The sequence below is a fragment of the Centroberyx affinis genome, unplaced genomic scaffold (assembly GCF_046629955.1).
Source record: "Centroberyx affinis isolate AG114_WGS23_722 - 3 ecotype Tasmania unplaced genomic scaffold, CSIRO-AGI_Caff_v1 ptg002510l_1, whole genome shotgun sequence".
Lineage (NCBI taxonomy): Eukaryota > Metazoa > Chordata > Actinopteri > Beryciformes > Berycidae > Centroberyx > Centroberyx affinis.
The window spans coordinates 618,362-645,581 of NW_027280732.1; the positions used below are offsets into that span (position 1 = coordinate 618,362).

Here is a 27,220-nt window from a genome sequence, read left to right on the forward strand (position 1 = left end):
TACTTCTACATTTCCCAGAATAACTTTCAACAACCCCCAGAGAATGAGCGTGAACTTGTTGCTTTCAAAGGTGGACATATGGGCATATAAATATAGCTAGCTAGCCAACTACTTAAAATATTGGGGCATGTGTATGATTGTGGCCACACCCCTCACTCAAAACACAACATGTGTTATGGCTGCATTGCATTATGGTCTACTGAGGCTATTGTCAGTGGAGAAATTGGTCTCTCTGCCTCGTCTACAATGGATTTCTCCCTGTGTGATTGTTGAACGTTGGTGCAAAATGGCGGCTCTAGAAAGAGGCCCTCACTCTTTGATTCTGAGAGACTGACGCCAAAACCTGACATTTACTGTTGATGTTTTCGATCGTTGAAGCATTGTCTACTATCAAATATCACCAAACACACCACCAAGCAATGTAAGCTACACTGTTTTTGACCAGTGTTAAAGGGGAAGGGTAGGGTGGATTTTTTCCTTCAACAGATGAAAACAGCTTTATGAGAACAGACTCCCTGTCTTCCAGCACGGGACTTCCTACCTGTTCGTTGCCCAGGGTTTGGTCTGTGTAGTACAGCTTGTAGGTGAGGATCTCTCCGTTGCCCGTGAGGGGCGTGTCCCAGCTCAGAGAGACGGAGGAGGGCGTGTTCGACACCGCCTGCAGGTTGGGGACGGGGCCTGCCACTTGGACTGGGAACGAACGGAGAAGCAGAAGAGCAGAGGTTAGAAAACTAGAAAACTTAACTGTGTTGTTGTCATGTTTTTTTTCCATTTTGTTACATCCTGAAGATAGGAGCTCAATACGGCAACATCTACAGATTGTTGCCAAAAACGTTCTTGGCCACTTCAGAGCCATCTGTCCCCGTCTAGCGAGCGCTCAGACCACAAGGCGGCTCAGTCACTGCAGCCCCGCAGCTCTGTGGAGACCAGACTGTCCCCGCTGGACTGGGCGGGCGGCCATGCTGATCTTCTTGTTTTTTCCACAACAAACAAACCAAAGGTACGTCCTCGCAAAACCAAACATCAGTGTGAATTCATCTGACATTCCCCCCAACATTCGCCCCTCTAGCTTAGTGTGATGTTCAGCGTGGAAGAGGAGAATCACACACAGGAATTTAATACAAGTGTTTATTTTATTAAGACTGGTTAGCCGACAGGGCTAAGACAAGGAGTGTGTGTTATAATATATGTGTGTGTGTCTGTCTTATGGAAGTAGAAGAAAGAAAGTATGAGAGAGAGAGAGAAAGAAAGCGAGAGAGAAAGAGAGAGAAAGATGTCTGCATTTTTTTTTCTTAGCTACACAGTATTATGTGTTCAATTAAAATGCTTGTACGCTAACAAGAGAAGTACACCTGCAAGCTTGGCAGAGTGTTAATTTGGCAGGGAAAATGATTCCTTTTAAACCGAAATACGTCTTGACAGCAAATAACAAATTAGCAAATGAGAATGCGAGATCCAACACAAATATGAGTTTGTGTGTGTATATATATATATATATATATTTATATGAGTGTGTTCTCTCTTGTAAGCTTTAGCTGCAGGTGTTCCTGACAGGACATAGAAGCTCTCATTTGTCAGTCTGGCACAAGGTGTGGGTTTGTGTGTGTGTGTGTGTGTGTGTGTGTGTATTAAGCCGCTCTGTGCGGAGAAGTGATACGGGGGCCGCACGGCATGCACAGGCCTGCTGTTCAGATGCAGGTCAACAGTTTAAGCTCTAATTCATAACATGTTCTTACAGAAAAAGTGCACACACGCGACAGAGATGTACTGCACAGGCGCTGCCCGCCCTCGCTGCTATCCCCATGGGTGGCGAGTCTCCTGCTGGTAGGCATTAAGGAGTGTGTGTGTGTGTGTGTGTGTGTGTGTGTATGTGTGTGTCGGTCCGTCCGCCCGCCCTGCGCCAAGGACACAGGTAGAGAAACGGCGGCTGACCTAGAAAGTGACAGTGACTGAGCTGCAGCCGAGCCGGAGCAGACGCCCGGATTCAGGCGGAGGGTGAGAAGGTGGGGGACGTCCACCTCCACCATGCACTGGGAAACCCCCTTCACAGCAATTTCAAATAAGGGTGAAACTTAATGATGTCGCGCAGCAGCCAGAGGGGCCTTTCCACCCCTGCACCCAAACACAAAGAGAGAAGAAGAAGAAGAAGAAGAGAACACCCTCCCACCCCGTCCTCTCTTGCCTCTTCTTATGTATTCTCCAGTCAGAACATCATTAATGAGGTTTTCTATACAGCGACTTCACAGACTGGGTGAGGGAACGGCTCAGAGTCTTTTCAGAAAAAGAAAGAAGTTTCTGGAATACTCGATTTTGCTCAGCCACTTGGGCAGGTAGGGAAAGGGTTTGAACGAAACTCACACGCACAAATACACACACGCACACACACACACACACAAACACAGAGGGCTTTATAAATGTTGGCGAGTAAACAAGAAGTGGCTTATAAGAAGAGAAGGCTGCGTTCCTCTGGTCTGCTGTTGGGTGGTCTGCCTTGATGCACAGCACTAAAACTCCTCTGTGTGTGTGTGTGTGTGTGTGTGTGTGGTGGTCTATCTGAAGTGAGCGTATGTGTGGATGAATATTTGTTTGTGTGAATGCCTGTTTATTTGTACATTTGTGTGTTTCTTTTGAGCGCATCCTGTTTGCCTCGGTGTGCCAGTATGAGCGCATTTCCACTCAACTAGCTGGAGTTTGTCTTGGTGTTTATATGCATGCATTCATCCTGTTTATGGAGAGTTTATGAATGAATGCGTGTGTGTGTGTGTGTGTGTGTCTTACCCTCAGCCTGGGTGGCCACTTTGAGCGCTGCAGAGCTCTCTCCCTGGCCGTTGCTGTTGTGGGCCACGACCCTGAAGCGATACTTGGTGTCTGGCATCAGGTTCTGGATGGTGACCTGCATCTCTCCTGGACGACTGGTATTCACGACACGCTCCCTGGGGTGGAGACACACACACACAATAGTGTCATAACAGTCAATTATGCGAATGTCTTTTATTTACAAAAGAGATTCTGTTGCATATCAGGTTCGTGGGAGAAAGGTTTAGAGTATTGTGTGCTGAGTACTTTCTATGTTGGTGTATACATGACTAGTACCCTTCTGGCTATAGGCATAGTAGACAGAGTTGTGTATATACTTGTACCATCTAGGCTATAATAAACAGGAGTATGCATACCAGTACTCATCTGTTCATAGTAGTGTAGTAGTTCTGGGGGATCCCCAGCAAAATAAGTATTAGTTTACTTCAATTATTATTGGATTCAGTTTAAGTTAGCACAAGGAGAGAACATAAAATGACAATTCTGATCACAGCTTTCACATTTTCCACGGTTATCACCCCACCTACAGTACAGAAAGACAACAAAAGTCTTCTCACATGGGAGAAACAACAGATACAAAACCTGTATCAAATGGGGGTTTGTGGTCTAAAGTGTATCTATATGGGGGTCCTGGACATTAAAAAGATTGGGAACCCCTGTCCTAGCATACACCTGGCCATGGTAGATAGTAGTGTGTATATTAGTACTCTTCTGGCTCTAATACACATAGTAATGTGTATATTAGTACATTTCTAGCTCTAGTACACATAGTAATGTGTGTATTAGTGCCTTTCTAGCTCTAGTACACATAGTAATGCGTGTATTAATGCCCTCCTAGCTCTAGTATATGAGTAATGTGTGTATTAGTACCCTCCTGGCTCTAGTATATGGAGTAATGTGTGTTTTAGTGCCTTTCTAGCTCTAGTACACATGGTAATGTGTGTATTACTACCCTCCTGGCTCTAGCACACAGAGCAATGTGTGTATTAGTACCCTCCTGCCATACCATACCTGCTGGTGCCCTCCTGGCTGTAGAAAACAGAGTAGGTCAGCTCGTCTCCGTGCGGCTCGGCCGGCGGGCGCCAGGTGAGCTTGATGAAGCGCGTGGAGACCAGCGAGGCCACGACGTCTCGTGGGGCGGAGGGGGCGGGGCCTGCTGGGTTAGCCACGCCTCCGGAGCCTGGCGTTACATGGTCAGTAGTGTTAGGAGTCAGTGAGGGGGGAGGGGACAAGGGCAAGGCTACGCCTTTGGGTCGGGGGGGAAGGAGGAGGGAGGAGGGAGGAGGGATGGCGGGATGGGAGGAGGGAGGCGGGATGGCGGGATGGGAGGAGGGAGGCGGGGGGCGAGGGAGGCGGGGGGACGGGAGACAGTGGCGGCGTGGGGGAGGAGGAAGGAGGAGGAGGGAGGACGGGGAGGAGAGAAACAGAGTGCAGAGGCGCCCGAAAGGAACAGGTTGAGGAGAGGAGGAGAGTGGAAATGGAGATGACAGTGAAACAAAAGAAAGAAAGGAAACAAAAACAGAAGAAAAAACAAAATAACAACAACGTAACAAAAAAAGGACTTTTGGCATGACAAGGAACCACAGAAATAAAACACTTCTACTACACTCACAAAGTTAAACAAATAAAAGCACAGTACAAGGGGGAGACTAAGACATGCAGATCTACACACAGTTCTCTAATGTCGGGGTAGTGGCAGCAGAACATAGCATGTCATACATTTCACCTTCATAGACGGCCTTCCCGTTTCTAATATCCTACTCAGCCAATCAACCCTGATCAAAAAATGACTGGTTGTCAATTGATCACTTGAGCACGACTGTAAATGAGACAGTTTCATCTGTCACATAGTTAGCGCCAACGTGGATTACTTAGATTCCATGGCAAATATAAAGTAGGGCTTGTTTTGACAGAGACAGCGCCACCCTCTCACCCAATGGATGTACACAAGAAAACCGTCTATATGTTCAGGTTAATTACAAAGGCATAATAGCTGAAACAGACATATTCCATACATAGCAAAACAGTTAAAGACTAAGCCTACCCCAAAAAAAAAGTCACTCTTAAGTCCAGATTCTTTCTCAACGAACACACCATATAATGTTTTTATGCACTTTTGCCGTCACATTCCACAGCCTAGCCACAGAAATGCTAGTGATTTCATTTGGTGTTTTTTTGAGGGAACAATCTGCGGTCAGACATGGCGAGATCTGCTTTCCATTTTCCTGGCAAGTGGGCGAAACAAAACCATACGGAAAGAATGTCAGCCTGTATGACATTTCCATTTGTTTGCAGGTCAGGGAAATTGAGTGGAGGGCAAAGCTGGCAAAAAAGTAGAATGGCAAGTGCAGTGTGCACAGGGTGTATTATTACTGGAAAAATATCTTGAAATGCAAAGTGGCCGTTGGTGTATTTTTCTGTCATGGCATGTAGAGAAACTGCTAATTTGGCTTTCAGTATTTGTTTACATTTCAGATTCCCAGAGTTCACCGCCTTTGAAGATTGGAGTGATATGGAGGATTTGCTGGTATTTTCTTGCGGAGAATTACATGGCCATTTCACACTGCTACACACACTCTCCCGTACACAAACACACACTCACACACACACACACTATTAATAATCCTGTTTATCAAGAACTGACCTTGTGCATCCAGCCACACCTCCGAAGAAGGTTTAGCTTCAGCTCCACATTAATAGCATTGGGTATGGCTGTGTGTGTGTGTGTGTGTGTGTGTGTGTGTGTGTGTGTGCAAACGCTGAGCAAACTGAGCCCAGAGGACTGAAAAATGATGCTTGCACCGCACATACTGCTAGATGCCAAACCATTATCCTCATTTGCAAAGTGACACACACATAAACAAACACACACAGTGACATAAGCATGGCACTGATGATGAGGGCATCACAACACGACCATAACCAGGCTCACAAGATAAACACAGGCTCCAGATCTGCTGCCCGACGAGGAAGCAAATGTGAATACAGAACACACACACACACACACACACACACACACACACACACACAAACAAACAAGCCTAGGAATATATTTCATGTATGTATTGAGGTAGGAATACACAACAAATCCCGCAACAAATTAATTGTATTTACCATGGGAGTGGAGGGAAAATTCCTGCGGCCTTCCACTTATAAACAATACATAAAGACTAAAACACTGACACAGGTACAGCAATAATGGAAAAACCAATCTAATACTGGGACTGTTTCACAGAGAGGAGGAAAAAGAGAGTGGGTCAACAGAAGAAATGGTGAGATTCATAAAGCAGGCAATGCATTAAGTCAAATGCAATTTGCTGCAGTTTCCTCACAATGGCAATAATAATAATAAACTTAATATAGCATTCCCACTTTTCAAACCAGTATAACAAACTGCTTTACAAACAATAATAAAGAGTGTCATAAAAATAAAACAGGCAAATTCATCACAACTGTGGTAAAACATTCTATAGAAGCAAATGTTGATACTGATTTTGCCACCCTAATATCCTCGGTCAGGAAGTATTAAAGCCTTATTAAAGCTGTGCTTTGGCTGATAAATGGGGACGAGATGTAGCCATGAGCCTGACCTAGAAGAGGCTGGAAAGTATTCGGTAAAATCATAAAATCACATCTAAAGCTAACAGGCAGCCAGTTTAGACAAGCAAAAAAGAAAAGGGATGTAGGATCAAAGAGATGCGTTTAGGGTTTGTCAGTAGATTTTGCAGTCTGGACTTGAGGCACCGCTTGTTGATTGAGACAGGAGAAAAAGCCAATATAGATGTGTGTATAGACAAGAAAAAACAGGCAAAACAAACCTTATCTTTGCTTTGTATCAAGGTTCTTTTTAGTATGCTGTTCAGACAGAAACAGATAGGACTTGGTGCTCCCATATAGAGGAATACTTAAGGTTCCACAGAGGAACAGTTAGGAAATTTGGATCTCAGAACAAAGGAAGAGTTGAGGCAGGTGAACAAAGTCAGCTGCCTCTCCTTTGATGCGAACACAACTTCCAAATCCATCCCACAGTGAAAATCATCCTTAAATCACTGTCTGGTCTTGCCGGTTCAGACAGTCAAAGAGGTAGAGCAAAGTCTGGGTTTGCACTGCATTGTGGGATCGGCCAGGAGGGGCGAATGAAATCAATAGATGAAGTTTCCATCTTCATACACCTTGTCAGCTGTAGGTAATTGACATGCCGGGCAGTTTTCAGTGTCCTCCTGACAATCTGTCTTGTACTGGCAGGCCTGGGATGGTTACAGTAAGGAGGTGTCAAACTCCCACTGCTGCTGCCAAGTTCTATTCATAGCTGATTAATAGTGTCATTAGTCTCTGTGCCAGAGGTAATGAATGGCTGGCATTAAGGCTTAACGAGGAAGGTTACTCTACATCTGCATAATAAATCTGGGTAACCAATACGCAAAACAGTCAAGACAAAGACATGCACAGCAAATCATTCATCTTAATAATCAACAGGAGTAAAAGCGGTTTCTTAAATTGAAATAATTGGAGTGGCTTTAATTTAAAAGTACTGATTAAAGCCTCGCATCTAAAACTTTTATCTTGTGCCGCTGACTTCATAATCCTGCGCTGTGTTCCCCAGTGAGGGTAGCTGTAAAGTTATGCCAAGCAGTTTTTTTATTATCTGGTTTCAGTGCGCTGATAAGAAAGCTTACCTCACTGGCTGGCACTGCGCACCTCCACCAAGAGAGCACAGATCCTGGGAATCCGTCTCTCTGGCAGCAGCAGACAAAGCACTGTAACTACAGATAGCCTTCTCAGGGCAAATTCAGCAGGCCATGCCAGCTTCTTACAAAATGGAAACAAGTTTCTCAGAAGTGAACAGCACTGGCTTCCATGTCTTATGTGGTTGGGTAATGATGACTGCAAAAGAGCCAGACCCAGCACAGTGCTAATGGTCCATTACTGAGTCAGTACTTTTATCTGCCATGGGAGGAGAGAGAGGGGAGACCCTAACCTCCTTTAGCAGAGGGAAGAATGAAGAATATACTCCAAAAGCCTGGTTTCGCACATTCAGAAAGCAGAGGGACAATTAAAATGGGGAATCATTTTGATGTTTCAGAGATATATGGAGCTAAATTCGCAGGATGAAAAATGGGACAGAACACTGGGCTGGGAACACTGTGCTTGTGGTTGATGTGGATAAAGCTGATGACACAAAAATCCTAAGTTCCCTCTGCACATAGATCAAAATGTCTGCTAAACATGTATAGACTCATGCTTTCATTAAAATTTAAAGGTAATGTAAGCAACAACAGGGCACTTTAATTGCTCCTACGGGTTTCGACGGCAGTGTGGCGGAAAATGATTGGTTGCTGGGAGCAAGTGGCAACAACTATATCCGTTTTTTCCCCGAGAAAATATCTCGCTCTTCTCGCTCCCTTTCCAGATAAGATCGGAGAGATGAGCAAGCCTGACAGCTCATGACATTTGGAGCAGCTCCTTAATGTGCCGACAAAGGAAACCGAGTCAGAAAGAGAAGACAAATGTTTCAAGTGAAGACAAAGTGAGAGGTGAGGAGAGAAATGGAGAGTGAGAGAAAAAAAGGCTGACCAAGCATGGCTTTTTGTTCTCTTCATTTTCTTTCGAGTACCTTGTCGACCACAATAATAAATTCAATTTATACAGCACTTTTCAACAGTTACAAAGCGCTTTACAAGCAATACGACGACAGATGAAAGCCATTAGACAAACAATAAAGATATGAGACATTAATCAAAAATTGGGCTACAAAAAAAAATAAAACATGCTCGGTGCACCAGAAAAAAAGATCAAAACTATGCTCAGCTCACCGGAGGGAGAGCCAGAAAAAAGGTTTATACCTATCCAGGGGACAGCGGTGCCCCCTGTGAGGCATGTAAGCTTTGTCTCGGAGCCTTTCTTGCGCTCTCTATTGTCTCCAGACACCTTATCACCGGCCGAGGGGAAACTGACAGAGATACAGTATCAGATAGCCTAAGAGGCATAACAAACACACGACTGGCTGAAGGGTGGAACCTATCAGTATCTGCACACATGCCCTCCTGCTGCGGCATCGCAGATCAGTCAGGATTAAAGAAAGGCTGGAATCTCACAAAGGCTTAAACTGACGGTGACGGTCCAAAACGCTGCCATGTTCCCAAAAGAAACAGTCTTTGTGTCTCAGATTGCATTCTCCATTAATGTCAAACGCCCTTTTCTCTCGCATGTCTCCATATCCATTTTTAGTGCGTTTTGAATAAAGATCGAAAACATGAAATGAAATCTGGCACAATTCCCCTGGGGAGGAATGAGCTTTTACAAACAACACAAATAAAAAAAGGAGCTGTAAAAAGAAAGATGTGGCAATCTCAAAAAGTGAATGAATTCTCTTCTCACTCGAGCCTGGAGTGGCTGAAATATTTTCTGGAACAATGTTTGAGGGGATGCCGGCGGGGGCCGAGGGGGCAGACCAAAGTCAGGCGAAGTAACGGAGTGAAGCTTGAGAGATTAGCAGCCGTACGGTCAAGTATAGCTTTGCCATCCATCATGTGACTTGAAGCCATTGATGTTGCTGCCAAGTGCTGCTGCTGCATGCTTGGACAGCACATAAAGCGTGTAGGGCGAAATTGTGAGTGGTAAACAAGGGCAGCATAACATCGCTACTGTGTCTGACTATATATGGACGGTACATGTTGTGATGAAAGGTCTGGAGCCGGTCACAGACGCATGTATGGATGCCATGGGGGGGGGGGTGGAGAGGATGCTTGACAGGGAGTCGGGGGGTTGTTTGTACTTCTTAGGAGGGCATCTGATAGACTAAATTACTTTAAATTACTTTTCTATTACCTTTCTTTCTTTTTTTTATTCTTTTATTATTCTATCATTCTTTTATTACTCTTATTTTATTATTCTTTTATTACTTTTTTTTAGGGGGCTAAAACCTCTAAAACCAAGCTCTATCATCCTCTTGTGTCAGTGAGAAAAGAAACTGGGTCTCCGCTAAATGTCACACTGAAATTAAAACTTTTTCACCTTTTTAGATCATTCTATGACACCATCCAGCTACAATTTCTGCCAAAAAAAAAAGACAAAAACTTTATTTTATTGTAGTTTTATATTAATATCTCATTACTTTTACTTCCTGGAAAACGGAAAACCAGGAGACATAAAAATACATAAAACTTCCACCCAATAAAACCATCACAGATTTTTGAATAAACCTGCCCCTCCCATCAAATAAAACTGCCTTTCTCTCTCTCTTCTGATAATCCCATTGGTTTATACCTTTGAATGATCTCTCCCCACAATATGTCCCGCCCCAATATCCTGTTTCAACAGGAAACACATCATATTAAGGAAGCAAGATGCTCTCAAAATGCTGTTTCAACTCATTAAATTTCACAACTCTCTTGCTCTTCAAATCTAAAATCCACGCTCTCACTTTAACAGTAGGAGCAAATCAACAAGCAGAAAGCATTTCTATGGGATGCATGTAAGTTTTTGAGGGGGCGATGGTATGCCTGCGTTTGCCTCCACCAGGGCCCTTCAGCAATTTACTCTCTGGTAATGTGGTTTCCTAAAAAAAGTAAGTGAAGATCCCAGCTCCACGGGTTCTCTGAATAAGCCCGGAGCAGCGGGTTGTTGTGTGGGTCTCTGTACCACATACAGTCTACATGCCACATACAGTCTACTGGAACACAAAAAAAAACACAATCCAGAAAACCTACAGTGTGTGCCTCAGATCGTCTGAACCCGACATCTAGGGAAAATAAATGCCCCCATTTGGAAACGGTGACTGTAATTGAATGGGGTTGGGTCCATCAATAATTAATCATCTGCTGTGTGTACATGCAGCGTCCCTCCACCATCAAACACATGTAGTCCCTTGATCCGTGAGCCACTGGTGAGTTAATTTGGGTGTGATTGTTTTGTTCCCCTGAACGCCTTCCTTTAACACACACACACACACACACACACACACACACACACACACACCATGCATGATCATGAGGCCACCAGCTGCTTGCCCAGACTCGGTATGCAAATGAAGATGCGTGACCATAGTTTATAATGTAAACCCCCCCCTCCTGCACCTCTCTTCCCCCTCTGAGAAATCTGCATCACATGCATCAAGTGCTGCACATGCTGGCTGGCAAAGGAAAACAAGGCCTCTTGGGCTCGTCTTTCAAGCAGATCAAAACAGCCAGTGATGCCGTACATCTCCAGAGCATTTTCCCCAGCAATAACCAGCACTGGAACCTTTTTTTTGTTCCTGCACTGCCTGCCTTTGTATCTTATTACCTTGGAGGTATAAGAATACAATTCAACCTTTCCAAGGGAACTGAGCAAGCCTGGAATGAAGTAATTGATTTCAGAGAAAGCTCTCTGCAAGTGTGTGTGCTTGTGTGTGTGTACAACATACACCTGCAACATTTTATGTATGATGTGTGGGGAGTTTGTACGACCGGGAAAGGGCTGAAAAGGTCAAATGGGATGTTTGTAGAAGCGGAAGAGGCTGCATCCCCCATGGGGATTAACAAACAAACAGTCCAGCTAATCAGACTCCAGCTAGCCAGCCAACCAGGTTTACTCTCTGGATTAGACCCACTGAGAAGTGGCTATCACAGCAGGCTGGCAGGCAATGGGGTGCCCACAACCTACTGTGATGTTACTGGCTATTCTACTTTTAGATTATGGAAACTGGGAGGTACAGTGGAGGGCGAACAGGAAAGAGAAAGCCCCAGTCTCGGTGGCGCTGCCCACAGGGGTCGGCTGCCTGCAGAGATGGGAAGGGTGTGAGGGTGCCACGTGGCACTTCCAGCTATTTAGACCCTGAAAGTGCACCCAGAGGACGGTCCGTGTCCAAAAACATCAGATCAGCATCCTGGATGAGTGTGTGTAGCGGTGGACCGGGGCATATTGTAAACGAGGGTGTGTGCTGGTGAGGTGTGTAAAACAGAGGGTGTCAGGGAAAGGCAGGTCACACACACACACACACACACACACACACACACACACGGTCAGGCCTAAAACAGGTGATAACAAGAGTGACCTTCAGCAGCCAGAGAACTGACGCAGGTACCGCAGGCTATTTTAAGCCTTTTTCCTCTTTCCAGTGCAAAACAAGATTAGACAAGGTACCATATTGTTTTGTAGTTTGCAGCTTAGACGACAGACCATTTATAAATGCCTCAAAGCATTTCACTATGGTTGAGTAAATACAACCCATTGAAAAGTTCAACCCATGCTGTGAGTTTCAGCTTGTAAACGCACACACATACACACACATACACTCCATCGTGCCGTGCATACACAGTCAACACCGTCCCTGAGAGACTGAACCACAACACAAACACTTACTTCGCCATCAGTGCCTGTACAAACAGCAATTTGGTGAGGACTGATTTCAGCTCTTCACAATCAATTTAGGCTACAATCCCTCTGATCAGCTTCCTGCAGTCCCCAGTGGGAACACTCACTAATCACTATGGTGTGTGCACACGCCACCAAAGAAATTGTGTGTGTGTTGTGTGTGTGTGTATGTGTGTGTGTGTTTTAGTTAAGGCACTGTGTGCGTATTTTAGGGCTTTATCCCCAAATTTGAATATTAACGAATTTTGCCATGAGGCAGAACTCAGTAGAATATCTTCAAATTTACATATAATTAAAATTCCCTATCACATGCCCCCATTCTTTTTCTACATTGCCTTTTTATGATCATAAATGTGACTACAATGCTCTAAATAAAATAACAATTTTATCATATTTGTTTGTAACCCTAACCCACCAACAGCAAATAACACTAATTAAGTAAAAAATTATGGGTGATCACTATATCAAACACAGTGTAAGGCTACTTGTCATGAATAAAACATTACATTTTTGGAAGACAGTATATCAAAAGATTAAACAGACAGTTACAGACTGTTGCCATTTTAGGAATTGTTTTTCAGTTGATATGGATGGTTTCATATGGATTCCTCTACTTTTTGGATCCCCAGTTGCACCTCATTAACCTGGGCAACAACACGCTCCTCTCCCTTTTCGGTTTGACTTTGAAGCTTCCCATCTCTAACTCTTTCTGCTGCATCAGTATAATGCATGTGTGCAATCACCAGTGGGAGCACACACGCATATGATGTGATGCAAATGAGAGTGGGGTAACAAGAACGGTTACCATGACATGATGATGGTAGGCTGGGGAGAATTAGGAAAAGGACAAGAGTAGAGATAATTTTGTTGGGCCAATCATTAAACAAAATGATGAAGAGTTTGTGACCTTATTACATTTAACAGTCGCCTAAAATGAAGACATCTGGAGCCTCAGGACATCATCATCAGGACAACATCAACACAATCAGACCAAACCAAAATATAGAGAATCAATAGGAAAACTACCAAATATTGGAATGAAACAATCCATGAGACAAGAGCAGAGATAATTTTGTTGGACCAATCAAACAAAATTATGCAGAATTTGTGACCTTATGAGGCCCCAGGCAATTGCCATGCATAAAAATAAGTGTGTGTGTGTGTGTGCGTGTGTGTGTCCCAGCTCTAGATGACACATGTTCAACTGTCACATTTCCACGGCGGTGCCTGCTGTTGAGATTACACTTCACTCTGAGGCCGTGCGACGCCAACATTGCCACAGAGAACACACTGCACAGCCCCGCGCTGTGCTGACACATGCACATGCTCACACCACCACACATTTGCTCCTGCTGGCCCGGCCCTGACCCTGCTAGCTGATGATGGAGCACACTGTATTCCCCGAAGTGAGCCGGAGCTTTTATTGGTATTGGTGGAGTCTGGCTGGAGGGAAGGGGGCTTTTAGCAGCCTATTCTCACCTCCTGATTTGAACAGGGAATAAGGGTGGTGCTCTGCTGTAGCGGAGGGATACACCTTCTGCGGTTTGTCTGCTACAAATGTGTGTTACAGGATTAGGGGGATTTTTTAAAGGATTTTTTACTGCTCTGTCGACTGGAACACGGTCTCTCCGTTTCTGTCTGCCTACAACACTATTATCCCACCGTGATCTACTTACATTTTATATGACATGCATTCATATTATAGTGAATCTTTTTCTTAATGCTAGCTAGAGCACTGCTGTACTACATGTGATAGCATTATAATCCCAACATTACCACAATCTGACAGCTGCGCTGGGACAGCAGAGACAGCTTTTATCTAAAAGTGACTCTCTTGCTCTATCCATATCTTTCAACATCAATATTCAGTTCTTACTTTATTCGTATTAAAAGAAGAGAAAAATAATGTCAAAGCATAAAGATAACCAACACTTGTACATTAAATCCTTCCTCCTTGTATATATATGTGTGTGTGTAGTCAGTACCTAGGCTACTGTGTATTCATCTCCTTTACCCAGATTAGTCGTGACTATCGGTGGTCTATGTGGAAATAATTACTGTTTGTGCAGAAACAACAAAGGGCAAATATTTTAATGTCTGTTTTGGTTTCAAATTTGCTGCAGATTTTGGTTGCGTTTGGGAAAATGATCTCTCTCAAGGCTGGAGTATTTTGAATATGAGGTGAGGGGGCTTAGAGCTGCCTTTGTTTTTCACAGTCGGAGCAGAATTGCCTTTGGCAGCCAAGTCTGTCTATGGCAGCTCCTTTCTACAGCCAGGTTGTGTTCAGTCTACACTTAGCAGGCTGGAAAAGGTTTTGGCCTATAAATGTGTAATTTTTCTTTTCAGGACCATTCATGCCCCATCATGGCATTGCAACTTACTCTATTTTTTTATTGTTTCATTCCAATATCTGATAGTTTTCCTCTTCATTCTTTATATTTTAGTTTGGTCTGATTGTGTTCATGTTGCTGTCCTGAGGCTCCAGATGTCTTTGTTTTAGGCGACTGTAAAATGTAACCACTCTTTCTCACATATTTAATAAGAGGAGTTATTCCATATTCTGCTCTGCATGTATCGTTTAGTATTCTTTCTTTGAACATGCAGAATCCTCGTACAGAACTATGTAGAGAGATTCATTTTGTCTCATTTGAAAATCATTATTTCAATTTTCCCATAGAAAATGATTGGTTCCAGTACAAATTGAACAATTGTTAAGCATATCTTAATTGGAACATCAATATTGTTTTGTAGCCGTACAGAAAGCTCCACACTGCCTCTAATTGCTTAATCTCTCAGATCCTTCCTCTACATTCAGCTTTATGTGTGTTGTAAAGTAATGGCATCCAAATTTCTGAATCCCTTCTGAAGTATAATCTTATTAACTGTCTGGGCGCAGGTTTGACAGAACCAGTGCAGGAGATTGAGGTGTTGTATAAACTTTTGGTTGAGGACAGCAGGGCCATGTCATCTGCAAATAGGAGACTCTTAATTTAACATTTAAGGGGAGTCCTCATGCAGAAGATTGCTGTAATTAACTGATTTGGCTAATGAAGCTATGTATACATCTCAAAATGTCTCATCCACTCCAGCATCTCTCTTTCCCTCCCATCGCTGATCTCTCACTTTGTCAAGCTTCAGCTTTGGGGCATTGATTTCAATTTATCATGCCAGCACTCCCGTTGCCTGCACACATACATGCACAGAGTGATAGAGAGAGAGAGAAAAAGAGACAGAGAGCACTCAGGCGGTGATGAGGCATCTCCATCTCTCAGTGGGGGTCTGGTACCTCTGATGGGAGGGGAGGACAGGACTCTTCTGTTTCATGACACTGGTCTAAGGGGGAGGAGGGGAGGAGGGGAGACTAATGGCGGCCCGGTTGGACGAGGGTGAAGGCGAAGGCAGAGAGGAGGAACAGAGGGAGGAGGAGAGGGAGAGGGAGAAGCAGGCAGGATGGGAAGGAAGAGGAAAAAAAGGATGTAGGGAGAAGAAGAGGGATCCACAGAGGGAGGGACAGTACGAGGCCAGTAACTGAGGAAGACAGCTTGCCTGTCTTAAGCCTCGGCTTTAACAATGGCTGAATAAATATATTTGCATCAGAGCTCTGATGGGGTGTCCTCTTCCTTTTTTTTCTATCATAACATGAATCCTTAACGCAGCTGGGAATTGAAGCCTACAGGATGATGAAGCAAAGATTCATGTAGCAGCATCAAGCATCGAGTATATTATCTAGATAGATTTTTTTAATTGTGTTACCTCTTATCTCAAGTTGGCTGAATATTTAGTGACATGTCTCTGTGTTTCATCCAACTCAATGCAATTCACTTGCAATAGCTAGGGCTAAAGCGGCATGAGAGCTCAGAGCTTGTACAGCCAGAGAGGGATTTCCGTCTCTCTAGTGAAGTGCCTGGCTTTGGCACTAGGAGCCAAAATGTCAAAACATCATTTATGTGAGCTGGGAGAGAGGGGAGAAGAGACAGAGGCAGAGACAAAGTCAGATGGAGGAGCATTTCCATATTGAAGCCACAGCATACGGAAGGGGCAAAAATAAGTATTCAGATGCAAATGGAAGTGCATCTCTTGAATTAATACAAACATAAAAAAAGCAAAAAAAACACACACTTAAGGGCAAACAGCAAACTGAGTGGCTCCACTCCAGACTTGCTTGTCCGTGTTGACTGCAATCCCGTCTGTTCATGCATAGCATTGTTCACATTAGGTGCTCTAATCTTCAGCTCGCTGTCAGTGACAAGTGGGAATCTGGGAAGAATGCCCAGGCTGAAAGTCTGTCCGGTGGCCATGGGTGTCCGACTATACATATGGTAACATAGCATACTGAAAAATAGGCACTGGCCTTTTTTTTCCCCTTTCTCTTATGGAGGTCAATTCCTACAATATAGTAAACAACTATATGCAGCTTGTAGTTTCCTGCAGTGCCTGATGACAGAGATATCGGCTTCTAGAAGGCAATGCCACGCAAAGTACGACACACTGACGTCTCTTCTGCTCTGGAGCAAAGGCAACAGAGGAAAATAGACAAAGCCACATAAATTGTAACGGCTCCAGTGTCTGAGAACAATCCAGAAGACTTGGGTATACATTTTAGTGTGGCATGTCATCAAACTTCAAATACAGTCTTTATACTGTATATGGAAAGATGTCAATCATATAAATGAGTGCTTTTGTCCTGCCGTGTACAGCTTCAAAGTTGAGAAACATGACCCATTTCCTCTCCAAGCTGTAATTGCCGCCTACAATCATGCACAAGTGCTTCGGATAATCAAGCCTGGAGAAGGCCACAAATTGTTGCTGCACACTGCCTATAGCTGACAGGTGACGACAATCCTTTAAATAGCCTATACTCCGCAGCTGAAGAACCTCCTTCATGATTGTTCTGACAATAACAACCTACGGCTATACTGCAGACAGAGAATAAAAGCAAAACTGTCACAGTATGGAAATTTAGCCGGAAAGACGTCATGTCGGACTCTAGTGGTTACACTTAAAGCTTTAAAGCTCAGTGAAGAAAGGCTTTGCCTATCTACAAGGAATCTGACAAAACTTTACAGAGTACATTGAATTAAATATGTTAGTGAGTCCATTTCTAGATAAAAATCATCTTTTACTGATTACAATTACATGTGGGCTGCTTAGGACAATTGCAAGGTTGCAAGGTTTCATTGCAGCGCACTGTTTTAATTTACAACTTAGAATTCAATCTATTCAAAACTGACGGTTGTAAATCTCATGTATAATTATTTGTGAGAGATTATCTTGTATTTGTCAATGGGAAAATGAATGGGTAATGGAGGATACAGGGATGCAGGGGTAAAGTACTAGGTGTCACTTTCCCTCCCTATGACAGAACAGCTTTTCTTGATTCCCTCTTTTAAAAAGCAGAACCAAACACACTTCTAGAGGATGACAAGATTGAGTGCAGCAGCTTTACTGGGGGAATTAAGTGGCCCTGACTTGGCCTGCATTACACGGCATAATTAGGTCCCCTCGAGGCTCACTTTTGCCTTTTGTGCTCCTATTTACCTACATCTGTTTGCAACTAGTTGACCCATATTGCACATGGCTGTGGAATGTCCAGGAAAATTGTTCAAGACTGCAATTTGAGAGCTATTTTTGAACTCCCCCAAAACTGAGAGTCTTTCAAGGCTTTGAGATTGCTGAAGCGAGATGGAGCGAGCTGTTTGTTTGCTGTTTAAAATCAGTGTACAAGATTTGTCTTGACATCATGCCGTTGTTATCCAGAGTTCAAAACCAAGAGTATTGATATACAACACATATCGCTATGAAAGACTGCCAACATACGTACGCTAACAGCCGACAGCTGACCTTTTTCCATTCCAACCACCCACAAGCGAGAATCATCAGCGGAGCTACATTTCACTACAGCTGGCAGTGTCAAGATGCAAAGATTATGACCACTAATGAATATTAGCCAACTTGCTGGCGTTGGTGTTTAGATAACACATCCCCATTGATTTCCCTGTTGGGTGGAGACAGCTTTATCCCTGTGGCAGGTCCCTGGCTTATCTTCCCCCGCTGCAAGGCAGCAGACACACCAACAGTGAGCGGGGCTTTTTCCTGGCCCGGTGTCAGGATGATTCAAGCCTGGAAGGTGTGAGCGGGACACCTGACTGAGGGGGGACACACAGGGGCAGCAGAGAGGAGGGTGTGTGTGTGTGTGTGTGTGTGTGTGTGTGTGTGTGTTGGGAGGTGGACAAAGACGCCAACAGTGAGAGGTTAGCCGCTCTGTGTGTGTGTGTGTGTGTGTGTGTGTGTGTGTGTGTGTGTGGTGTGTATGGGGGCATATTCAGGACAGCACAATTAACACTGGGCCCAGTGCGTTGGACCATCAAAGGGACAGAGAGCAGGTGGCTCTGAAAGACAAGGAGAGAAAGAGAGAGGGAGCAGGACGAAAGGCGGCAGATGGCTGTAGGATTGTATGTTTCTATATAGAGGAGAGGGAGAGAGAGAGGGAGAAAAGAGGAGAGGAGAGAAGAGGAGAATAGCAAGGAGAGGAGAATAAAATAGAGTAGAGAAGAGACTCCAGGGAGAGAGATACCACTCAACTTGAACTTAAGAGAGTCATTTGAACCTCATATCAAACAGCTGTATCCACAAAGCACTATTACCCATGGAAACTGGGCTGATTTTAAACATGTTCTCATTGATACACCTTTGGAGCCGCGAATCATACTTCTGAGAGAGGAAATCACTTTGACTCAGTGAGGCAAGCATTTGTGGAAAGTATAGCAGTGGATGTGTCGATAAAAGCACAAAACTGTCTTTGGTTATTTTCCACATTTTCCGTCTGAGGCTCAAGTGGTCGCTGGATAATAAACTGATGTAAAAAGAGGAAACTGGATAACTTTCTACTGGTAAGTAAGCTTGGATTAGCAGTACCGAGTCCAAGTCCATTGTCGAGACAGATGCACACATTTAAAAAAAATAAAAAAAAAATCTCTGTGATATTTATGGATTTAACAGAGATTCATTTCTTTGAAGCCCTGCTTAGGGCAGCCACATAGTCTACAAGGCCAGCTGCCTCAGTAATTCATCCCATTTATCTTCAACTCATACAAAAAAGAAAAGATTGGGGCCATGCAATGTGGCTAAGCCCTTATCAATGGTGTCGAACAGAAATGCACAATGAGCTGCAGGTCATCATTATTTCTGACTTAGTGTCCTCCAGTGGGAGGGGTGAACACAGCTGGGGGGCGCTGGCTGGACGCTGCTATGCTAATCCATTAGCCACCTGCTTGGAGTGGGGGGGTTTCACACTTGATTACATTTCGCTATCTTCCCATAACAAGATGGAGAATTTGGGGGAACGGAGTAATACTGTGAGGATACACACACACACACACACACACACACACACAACCTCACACTCCTTACCACACATCTTCCCTATAATTTCATTTTTCCGTATTAGGATTACTTTACTTTTATTTCCCTTGTCGTTCTATTGATCTTACGGTTGTTCCTCTATTTTCCACTATGTTCTTTCATTTAGATTATGTTATTTGGCGAAATTGTGTCTCAGCTTGTCATCTTGATTTTCTTGTTTTGTTGTTTGTTTTGAGATGAGATGCTTTTATCGGCCCCTTGGGGTTTTATCGCTGTGCAAATGAACTTAAATTTAAGTTTTATTACAGTTTTTCCAATGATCAGAAGTAACAAAACAAAACTACTTTAAGAACTAGGATATTAAAATCCTTCCCTGCAGCTGCTTCTATTTTTGGGGCGTGCGTCTTGGTTTTTGATACTCCTCGCCTCTGTGTCCTTGGTGGCGGCTTTGTTGTACTTTGTGCTCGGCGCTCCACTCCGGGAATTAGCGTTCAACCCCTGCCTTTGGCTTTAAAGACAGAAGTACGGAAAGAAAGAATAGGCTGCAGCTGTCGAGACACTCTCACTCTACTAGCATGTGGTTTCACAGTCAGGTAAACCACTTGCTAAAAGACCGTCTTAGCGTGTGCTTGGATGCTGCGTGGAAGCACAGGCACCGGGTCAAGCAGCTTTTCCAGACTCCTCACATCTTAGCCAGTTTTCTTTCTCTTTCAACTGTTTTCTTCACATGACACTTCTGTAACTCTAGACGTGGAATGGACTGTGTGCAAACCAAACACCTATAACCCCAGATATCCTTCTACTCAATCACCCTTTAAGTCACCTCAGGTTTTACACAGCACCCCCCCACCCTGATCCCAATGGTCCGTTCCATTATACTGTTCACTAAGTGTCCTCACTCACTCCCCTTCACAGATGTTGTGCAAAGCCTCTCCCAGAACCACCTAGGTGTTTACAAACAAGGCAGATTTTATGGAGGGCTTTAAAGTGATGTAACACACCGTCTGGAGGCCATATTGGAGGTCCTCGCCTCTTGTGCAACAGTGGCTGTGAGCAGCTGGCTGCGTTTCTAATATACAACTTGACCATCTTAACAAAACTGAATAGACTTTCATTTCTGTGCTGTTCCTGACTGGGAACTGATCATTTTGCCAGTGATACATCTGATCACACTGTGTTTAGATAATGTCAGCTTGTTAGCTAGTTACCAGTGGTATCTGGTCACACTACCTAACATATGTAGTAGAAGCTAGCGTTAGGAGTGGCTAGTGGTCTCATGTCAATATTAACAAAATTAGGCTACGTTAGTTGGCTAGCTAACAAAAATGCTAAAGATCAGCTGTTTGTTTAGGTTAACTAGGCTCACTCTTCTCAAGTTATAACTCATAGTGCTTTGGAGTAGAGACTAGTCAAGGGCTAAAGACAAGTGTCACAGTAACCTAAATTTGAAAAACAAATCAACCATATCAGACTATTCACTGTAACTTATAACATTAGGGAATTCAGCTACATCCAAACCACAACAATCTTTTGTCAGGTGTCTCTCTTTTTTTTAGCCCGATTGTTGAAGAGTTTTAGCTATTATTTGTGCCCAGGCAAGTCTCTACTGGACCTCCACCATGGCACCAGTGGTGGATGCGAGGAGATTTCTGATGCAACTGCACAGCCTGTATTGTATCTGTGAGGAGGGAGTGAGGCTGCAGAGGAAGGAACAGTGTGATGGGCGGGACCCGGCCTGGTGACTAGCGTACCGTGCGCCAGGATGATGAGCTGGGCGCTGGACTGGATGTTGCCTGCATCGTTCTCCGCAAGGCACTGGTAGAAACCCTCATCTGACTTGACCAGGCCCAGGACCTGCAGGTTGTGCTCCTTCTGCAGGGAAGAAGGAAGGAAGGAAGGACGGAAGGAAGGAAGGAAAGAAAGAAACAAAGAAAGAAACAAAGAAAACGTAGAAGTAAAGAGTAAAAGAAAGAAAAAAAATAAGGAAGAAAGAATGCATATACAGTTAATAATGTTCTAATTTGTATTATAATAGACAGACCAATAAACTAACTGCAGAGAGAGCAGACAGGTACCACTGTGGTGACGTTAATATGTGCCAAATGGTCTTACAATTATTTTGAAGTAGTCACTGGGGATGACGGCGTCTCCATTCTTGACCCACTTGACAGTGGGAGCTGGTGAGCCCGTCACCTCGCACTCAAACACGATGTCCATGGACTCATGGGCATAAATGTTGGCCGGCCGCTTGACCATCTGGGGAGCAACTGTGGAATCGAGACAAGGAAAAGGCATTAGGGGAGCTAAAAAAAAAAAAAAACAGTGGTACACTTCATGTCCAAGCTTAGGGTAATGTTTCAACAGTTAAGGCAAAGGTGGGAACAAAAATTGACCAAAACAAAATTGTGAAATTCATTGAGCAATTTGTCAAAACTAAACAGGTATACAAAGCGCTTGTGTTGCGATATCTGACAGAAAATAAACCAGGCCAACTGACACCCTGCCTCCTTCAACTGTTAAATCGTGTAGTTGAGGGAGGGGGGGAAGAACAACAAACAGTGTCATCAGAAAACAACTTATCCAATTATTTTGTGCGCCCTTCACACTGCCGTGACCCTTTCGGCGGATGGCAACACTTGGAATATTTTGAAAAAAGCAACCTCTGTTGTTTTTATTCAACAGCGGATGAAAAAAACAGCAGCAGCCACTGAAGGTAGCAGTACAGTGTGTTATCATGCTGTACCAGCTAAGCATAGCACTTGCAGATCTTCCCTAGTCCTGGTAATGAGGGCCAGGCACGAGTTATTTGATCTGCTGGGGAGATACAGCGCCTCATCAATCTGTCCTGGAACAAGGTCAGTGGGAGCGCAGGGCCCAGGCCTCGTCCTCTCTCCATAATTGGAGTGTACGTGTATGTGAGGAGAGGAAGACAGACCGTGTGTGTGTGTGTGTGTGTGTGTGTGTGTGTGTGTGTGTGTTTCTGTGCACAAGTGCCTTTTTGCTCCTGTGCACTCTCTGATAAGCAGTGACCTCGCTGACCGCAGTTTAAACGACTGTATTGTTAACGTGTCGCGGCGTGTCAAGCCTCGCGATTGGCCTCCTGGGCTCTGTGATAGCTAGCCATTAGCATCTATTCACTAGCTATTCACATGGGCTGATTGGACATTAATGATAGTGGGTGGATGAGGTCCTTTTCTAGCTTTATTCTGCAGAGTAGGAGGTTATGAGTTCAAGTCCCGTACTCATCTGGAGGATGTAACTGTGGTTAATTTACTCTAAGATCAAATTGCTAGTTAACGGATTAGTCTTCATCCTGAGTGATTTACACACAGCCACCCACATTAAGAAAATTAGTCTAACAAATTATTTAAAGTTTCTTTGTCTTTAAAATTGCTAAGGAAAAAAAAAATCAACCCTGAGTTTGAAAGCATAATTTTGTTTGGCTATCTAAAACAGTAGTTTGATGTCAGGCCCTCAGAATCAAGGGCTAGACACCAATTTCTCCACTGAGAGTAGACTTGTGCATTTTGAGTAAGGGGCGTGGCCTGATAATTAATACATAATGATAAAGAACTAGTTAGCTAGCTAGTTCTATTTAAAATGATCATACGCTGACCTTTGATCGAAAGCCCTTATCTAGGCTTGTCAAAAGGCATTCTGGGAAAACGAGGCAGGTTGAGGGAAAGTGGGTTCACCACAAAAGTAAATTACATTACAAAATAACTCCAGGAAAGAATTGAACGCACTACAAAATGAATACACTGCTAGTATTTCAAGCAACAGACCGTTGATTTATCATCTTTTAATTAAAAAAAAAAATATTGACCTCTAAATGCCAGTTTTCCAGCCATAAAATGCAGCAGAATAGGTCGAGCACCAAACAATGAACTGGAGCACCACAGAATATTCAAACAATCCCTCGCTTCCTAATGAGTTTCTAGGCTTCTCTGCGGACTGCTGTGTGCAGTATTGACGACTGAGACAGCGATGGAAATGAGGATGGTGATGCTTCTCGACTGGATCGTTGTATGGTTGTCAAGACAGCCATTACCTCGCTCTGTGTGTGTGTGTGTGTATGTGTGTGTGTGTGTGTGTGTGTGTGTGTGTGTGTGTGTACCAGTGTTCCCTGCTGGGGGATGTGTGAGATGTGAATAATGCGGTTCACAGTGTGGTGTCCCCTGGATATTTGCCTGTAGTAGCTGTGCAACCGAGGCAGGTGGAATCCAAGGCTTACTTTGGTGTGTCATGGGGAGAGTGTTAAGGAGACAGAGAGAGTCAACCTGTGTGTGTATAGGTGTATATATATGTGTGTGTGTGTGTGTGTGTGTGTGTGTGTGTGTGTATTAGAGAGAGCCCAGGAATGAGAGTGACAGTTTGTGTTTAAAACAGGATGGCTCTGGTATTGTTTCCTTGTATGTGTGTGTGTCTGTCTGTGTATGGGTGGTTGAGCAATGTGTAAAGATGAATAACATTGAATGTGTTGGTGTCTCGGTATTTGCCTCCTTCTGTTATTATTGCCGCTATATACAGTACACATTTCTACCGGCAATGAGTGTATGGGAGGATTTGTTTGCACAATACTGGTGTGTGTGTGTGTGTGTGTGTGTGTGTATGTTCACATATGTTCCTGCGCATCCATGTCTCTCTATATCTGTGTACATTTGTTGTATGTATGGCTTTGTGTTTCATACTGCAATGTCGGTCTGTCAGAGTGTGTGTGCATGTGTGTGTGTGTGTGTGTGTGTGTGTGGAACCCCCTGGTGAGGCTTTCTGGTGACAGGTCTTGATGGTGACTGGTACCCTGCGGCACTCTTCATCTCTCTCTCTCTCTCCTTCTGTTCAGTCTCTCTTTCTCTTCCTCTCTCGTTCTCCACCCATTCCCCCCTTTCTTTCCTTCTCTTTATCTTCCTCCAACTTCCCCTTTATCTCTCCATCTTTCGCCTCCCCCTCCCTCTCCCTGTCTCTCCGTCTGAGCTGACACGCACCATTTCCTCTAAATGGCGTTCAGACATTTGGAACCTACTGGACTGAGCAATGAGCACAAACGCCTAAATATACCAATAAAGCTTAGGGGGGGCCGGAAGCTGTCAGGACTCAAGAGAGGGTAACGTGTGTGTGTGTGTGTGTGTGTGTGTTTGTACGTGTGTAGCATGAGACTCTGAGGCCCTCAGTGCAACACCGCAGCCGATCATCTTCCTTTTCTCTCTAGCTGGCTGTCTACCACAGCTGTTTGTGTGCGTCAGGGACTGACACACACACACACACACACACACACACACACACACATCCATATAAACACCACAGCCCATAGTACTGTCACATACACTGACACATGGTCCAGTCAATGCACCTCACACTGGCTGTCTTATAACTGTGAGGCAGTGGGAAAATCAGCAGGAATCTCTCCAAACAGGCTGACTTCCACGGGTACATAAATACTATTCTCTAATGAAAGAGAAATGAGAGAGAGGGGGAGAGAGAGAGAGAGAGAGAGAGAGAGAGAGAGAGAGAGAGAGAGAGAGAGAGAGAGAGAGAGAGAGAGAGAGAAATCAAGAGAAATATAAAGGAGGGAGAACAGACGAAGGAAGACCGGGGCCAATTCTTCCTTGGGGCTGGTATTATCTCTCTAGCCTGTAGCTTAGTAAAAGAAGCTTTATTGCAGCCAGCTACTGACTCCAGTGAACTACTAAAAGAAGGCCACAATGAGGTCATGTGTGCGTCTCTACTGTCAGCTTGTTAAAACAAAGTCCCATAGGATCCCTGTAGGGATTTGGGGGAGATTGCTTTACTTTGAGCTTCTTATGGAGCCAGGAATAAACTGGATTGTGATACACTGAGGGTGAAGAAACCCAGCTTCTAGCTTCTATTGGTATTGATGAAATGGCGAACTATTAAAGTTAAAAAGCCTCAGAAAGTAGCTCTTGAATTTTGATTGTCAGGGTTGTTGGGATCAGTCAAAAGTTGCAGATAACGAATCTGAATACACCCTCCAACAACAATCAAGCTGTAACAGGCTATTGTAATTCTAAACACAAAACAGGGGAAGACAAAGGGTCCGAATGTGAAAGACTTTTTACTACTTTGATAGTTTGGCTGGAGTCCCGTTAGCTTTATGAAGCTAAACAATAGCTAGCGGACAGTCGGGGTTTACCCTAAGGGCGAGCGGAGTGCGGACTGCACTAATTACCAATCCTGCTCTTCCCAAGATAACAGCTTTACCCTTAATCCCAACCACAACAAACAGCTTCGCTATTAAAGCCAGTAAGATGCTTGATGCTAGTTTCCCCAATCGTTGGGCAGACAATAACGCTGTGTCCAGTTGGAGTCGTGGAGAGAGAGTTCAATCTTCAAGTGTTTGTGTGGACTCTTTCTGGTGGTTCCAAAATTACTACAAATGGGTGAAAGCAAAGACATTAAATGCTGAAACAAAAGGTAGCCTGTTTTGGTTTAGTAGAGTTTTAGGCCCTTCCTGCATCCAGCGCTGTCCTTTTGGAACAAGACACACTGTCAGTAGAGCAGAGCATCCAAGCCTTTGAGGTAGATTGATACTTCTGTGTTGCTCACATCATATTATTATATATGGTTTGTGCAAGGCAGAGGAGTTCTCATCACATAACCTCCCATAGAAATGCACTGAAGCTCCATGGCAAACAGCAAAAACAAAAACACAGCTACTTTGATCATTCACACTGCATGCTGTCTGATACAAATGTGCCATCAGTGTCAATCATCACAACAGAAGCCCTACCACTGGAAGCATGTTTCATTTGGATGCAAACTTAATTATTGTCATGGCAATTTTGTTGTCAACAGCAACGCTCCTTCATTCTCCAGATCATCAACATGGCGCTCGTGTTTTAATGAAGTCAGGTCTGAAGATAATTAGTCAATAACAAAGAGGTGATGAGGTGTTTATGGGTTCACATCAGCGGGTTGATATGACAGGTTAGAATTTATATGCTCAAAAATAAGCAAGTAGATTTTTATTTTAAAAGGCTGCATATGGAGTTAACCTTTCCTTTTTCATTTTCAACATACCCTCGGATAAAGAGTGTATCTTCTTGGCTGTGAGTGTGTTTCACTGCGTCTCAGTTGGCCAAACAGGAACACCGTAAAACCTCAATGCCACAGGATACACAAAACGACCTACCTACACGCTCCTGCTCCCATGCAGATATGCTTTATCTAAAATAAATAGCAGATTGTTGATTCCACACCCATGAATGCAGACGGAGGAGACGGAGCAGACAGGAATCAGACAGAGACACCTCTCTCCGCACAGCTCTCATCCCCACCAGCAGAGATAACACCCACTATAAAACAGGGAAAAGGCGTGTGCCCGTGTGTGTTTTTCCTTATCAGATTAGTGTGCTTTTAATAGCTGATGGAAAGTTTCCTTTTCATTTCTGCCAGAATATAACTGCTTTGTGACGCTGTGGGGAGGGCAGGAAGATGATGTGTCACAATAAAAACAGACTGAAATATCCCCCAGATCCATATCAAGTTCTTACTTCCTCCACAGCGTCATTTAAAGCTAACTATTCCTATCAGTAGCTGGAAAAAAACACTTTGAGTAGGCACAGTTAAGAAAAATCCCCTCTTCATAGCACCGCACACATTTTCGTTCAGTTATAGTCCCCTGTTGTTTAATTGCCTGCTGGAATAATTTGAGCACAAACTATGCAGA

At 44.0% G+C, this 27,220-nt stretch overlaps 1 protein-coding gene across 2 annotated transcripts in view; it reads right to left on the minus strand.

Annotated features, from left to right (window-relative positions):
• The window catches only part of neo1a (neogenin 1a), a 161,541-nt gene that overhangs the window by 29,597 nt on the left and 104,724 nt on the right, over positions 1–27,220 (minus strand). For both annotated transcript variants that reach the window (XM_071534263.1, XM_071534264.1), the window contains exons 6-10: positions 21,646–21,800; positions 21,285–21,405; positions 3,829–4,063; positions 2,779–2,933; positions 542–690 (exon numbers count right to left, since the gene is read on the minus strand). In XM_071534263.1, coding sequence (XP_071390364.1) covers positions 542–690; positions 2,779–2,933; positions 3,829–4,063; positions 21,285–21,405; positions 21,646–21,800 — 815 coding nt within the window. The remainder of the gene's footprint in view (positions 1–541; positions 691–2,778; positions 2,934–3,828; positions 4,064–21,284; positions 21,406–21,645; positions 21,801–27,220) is intronic.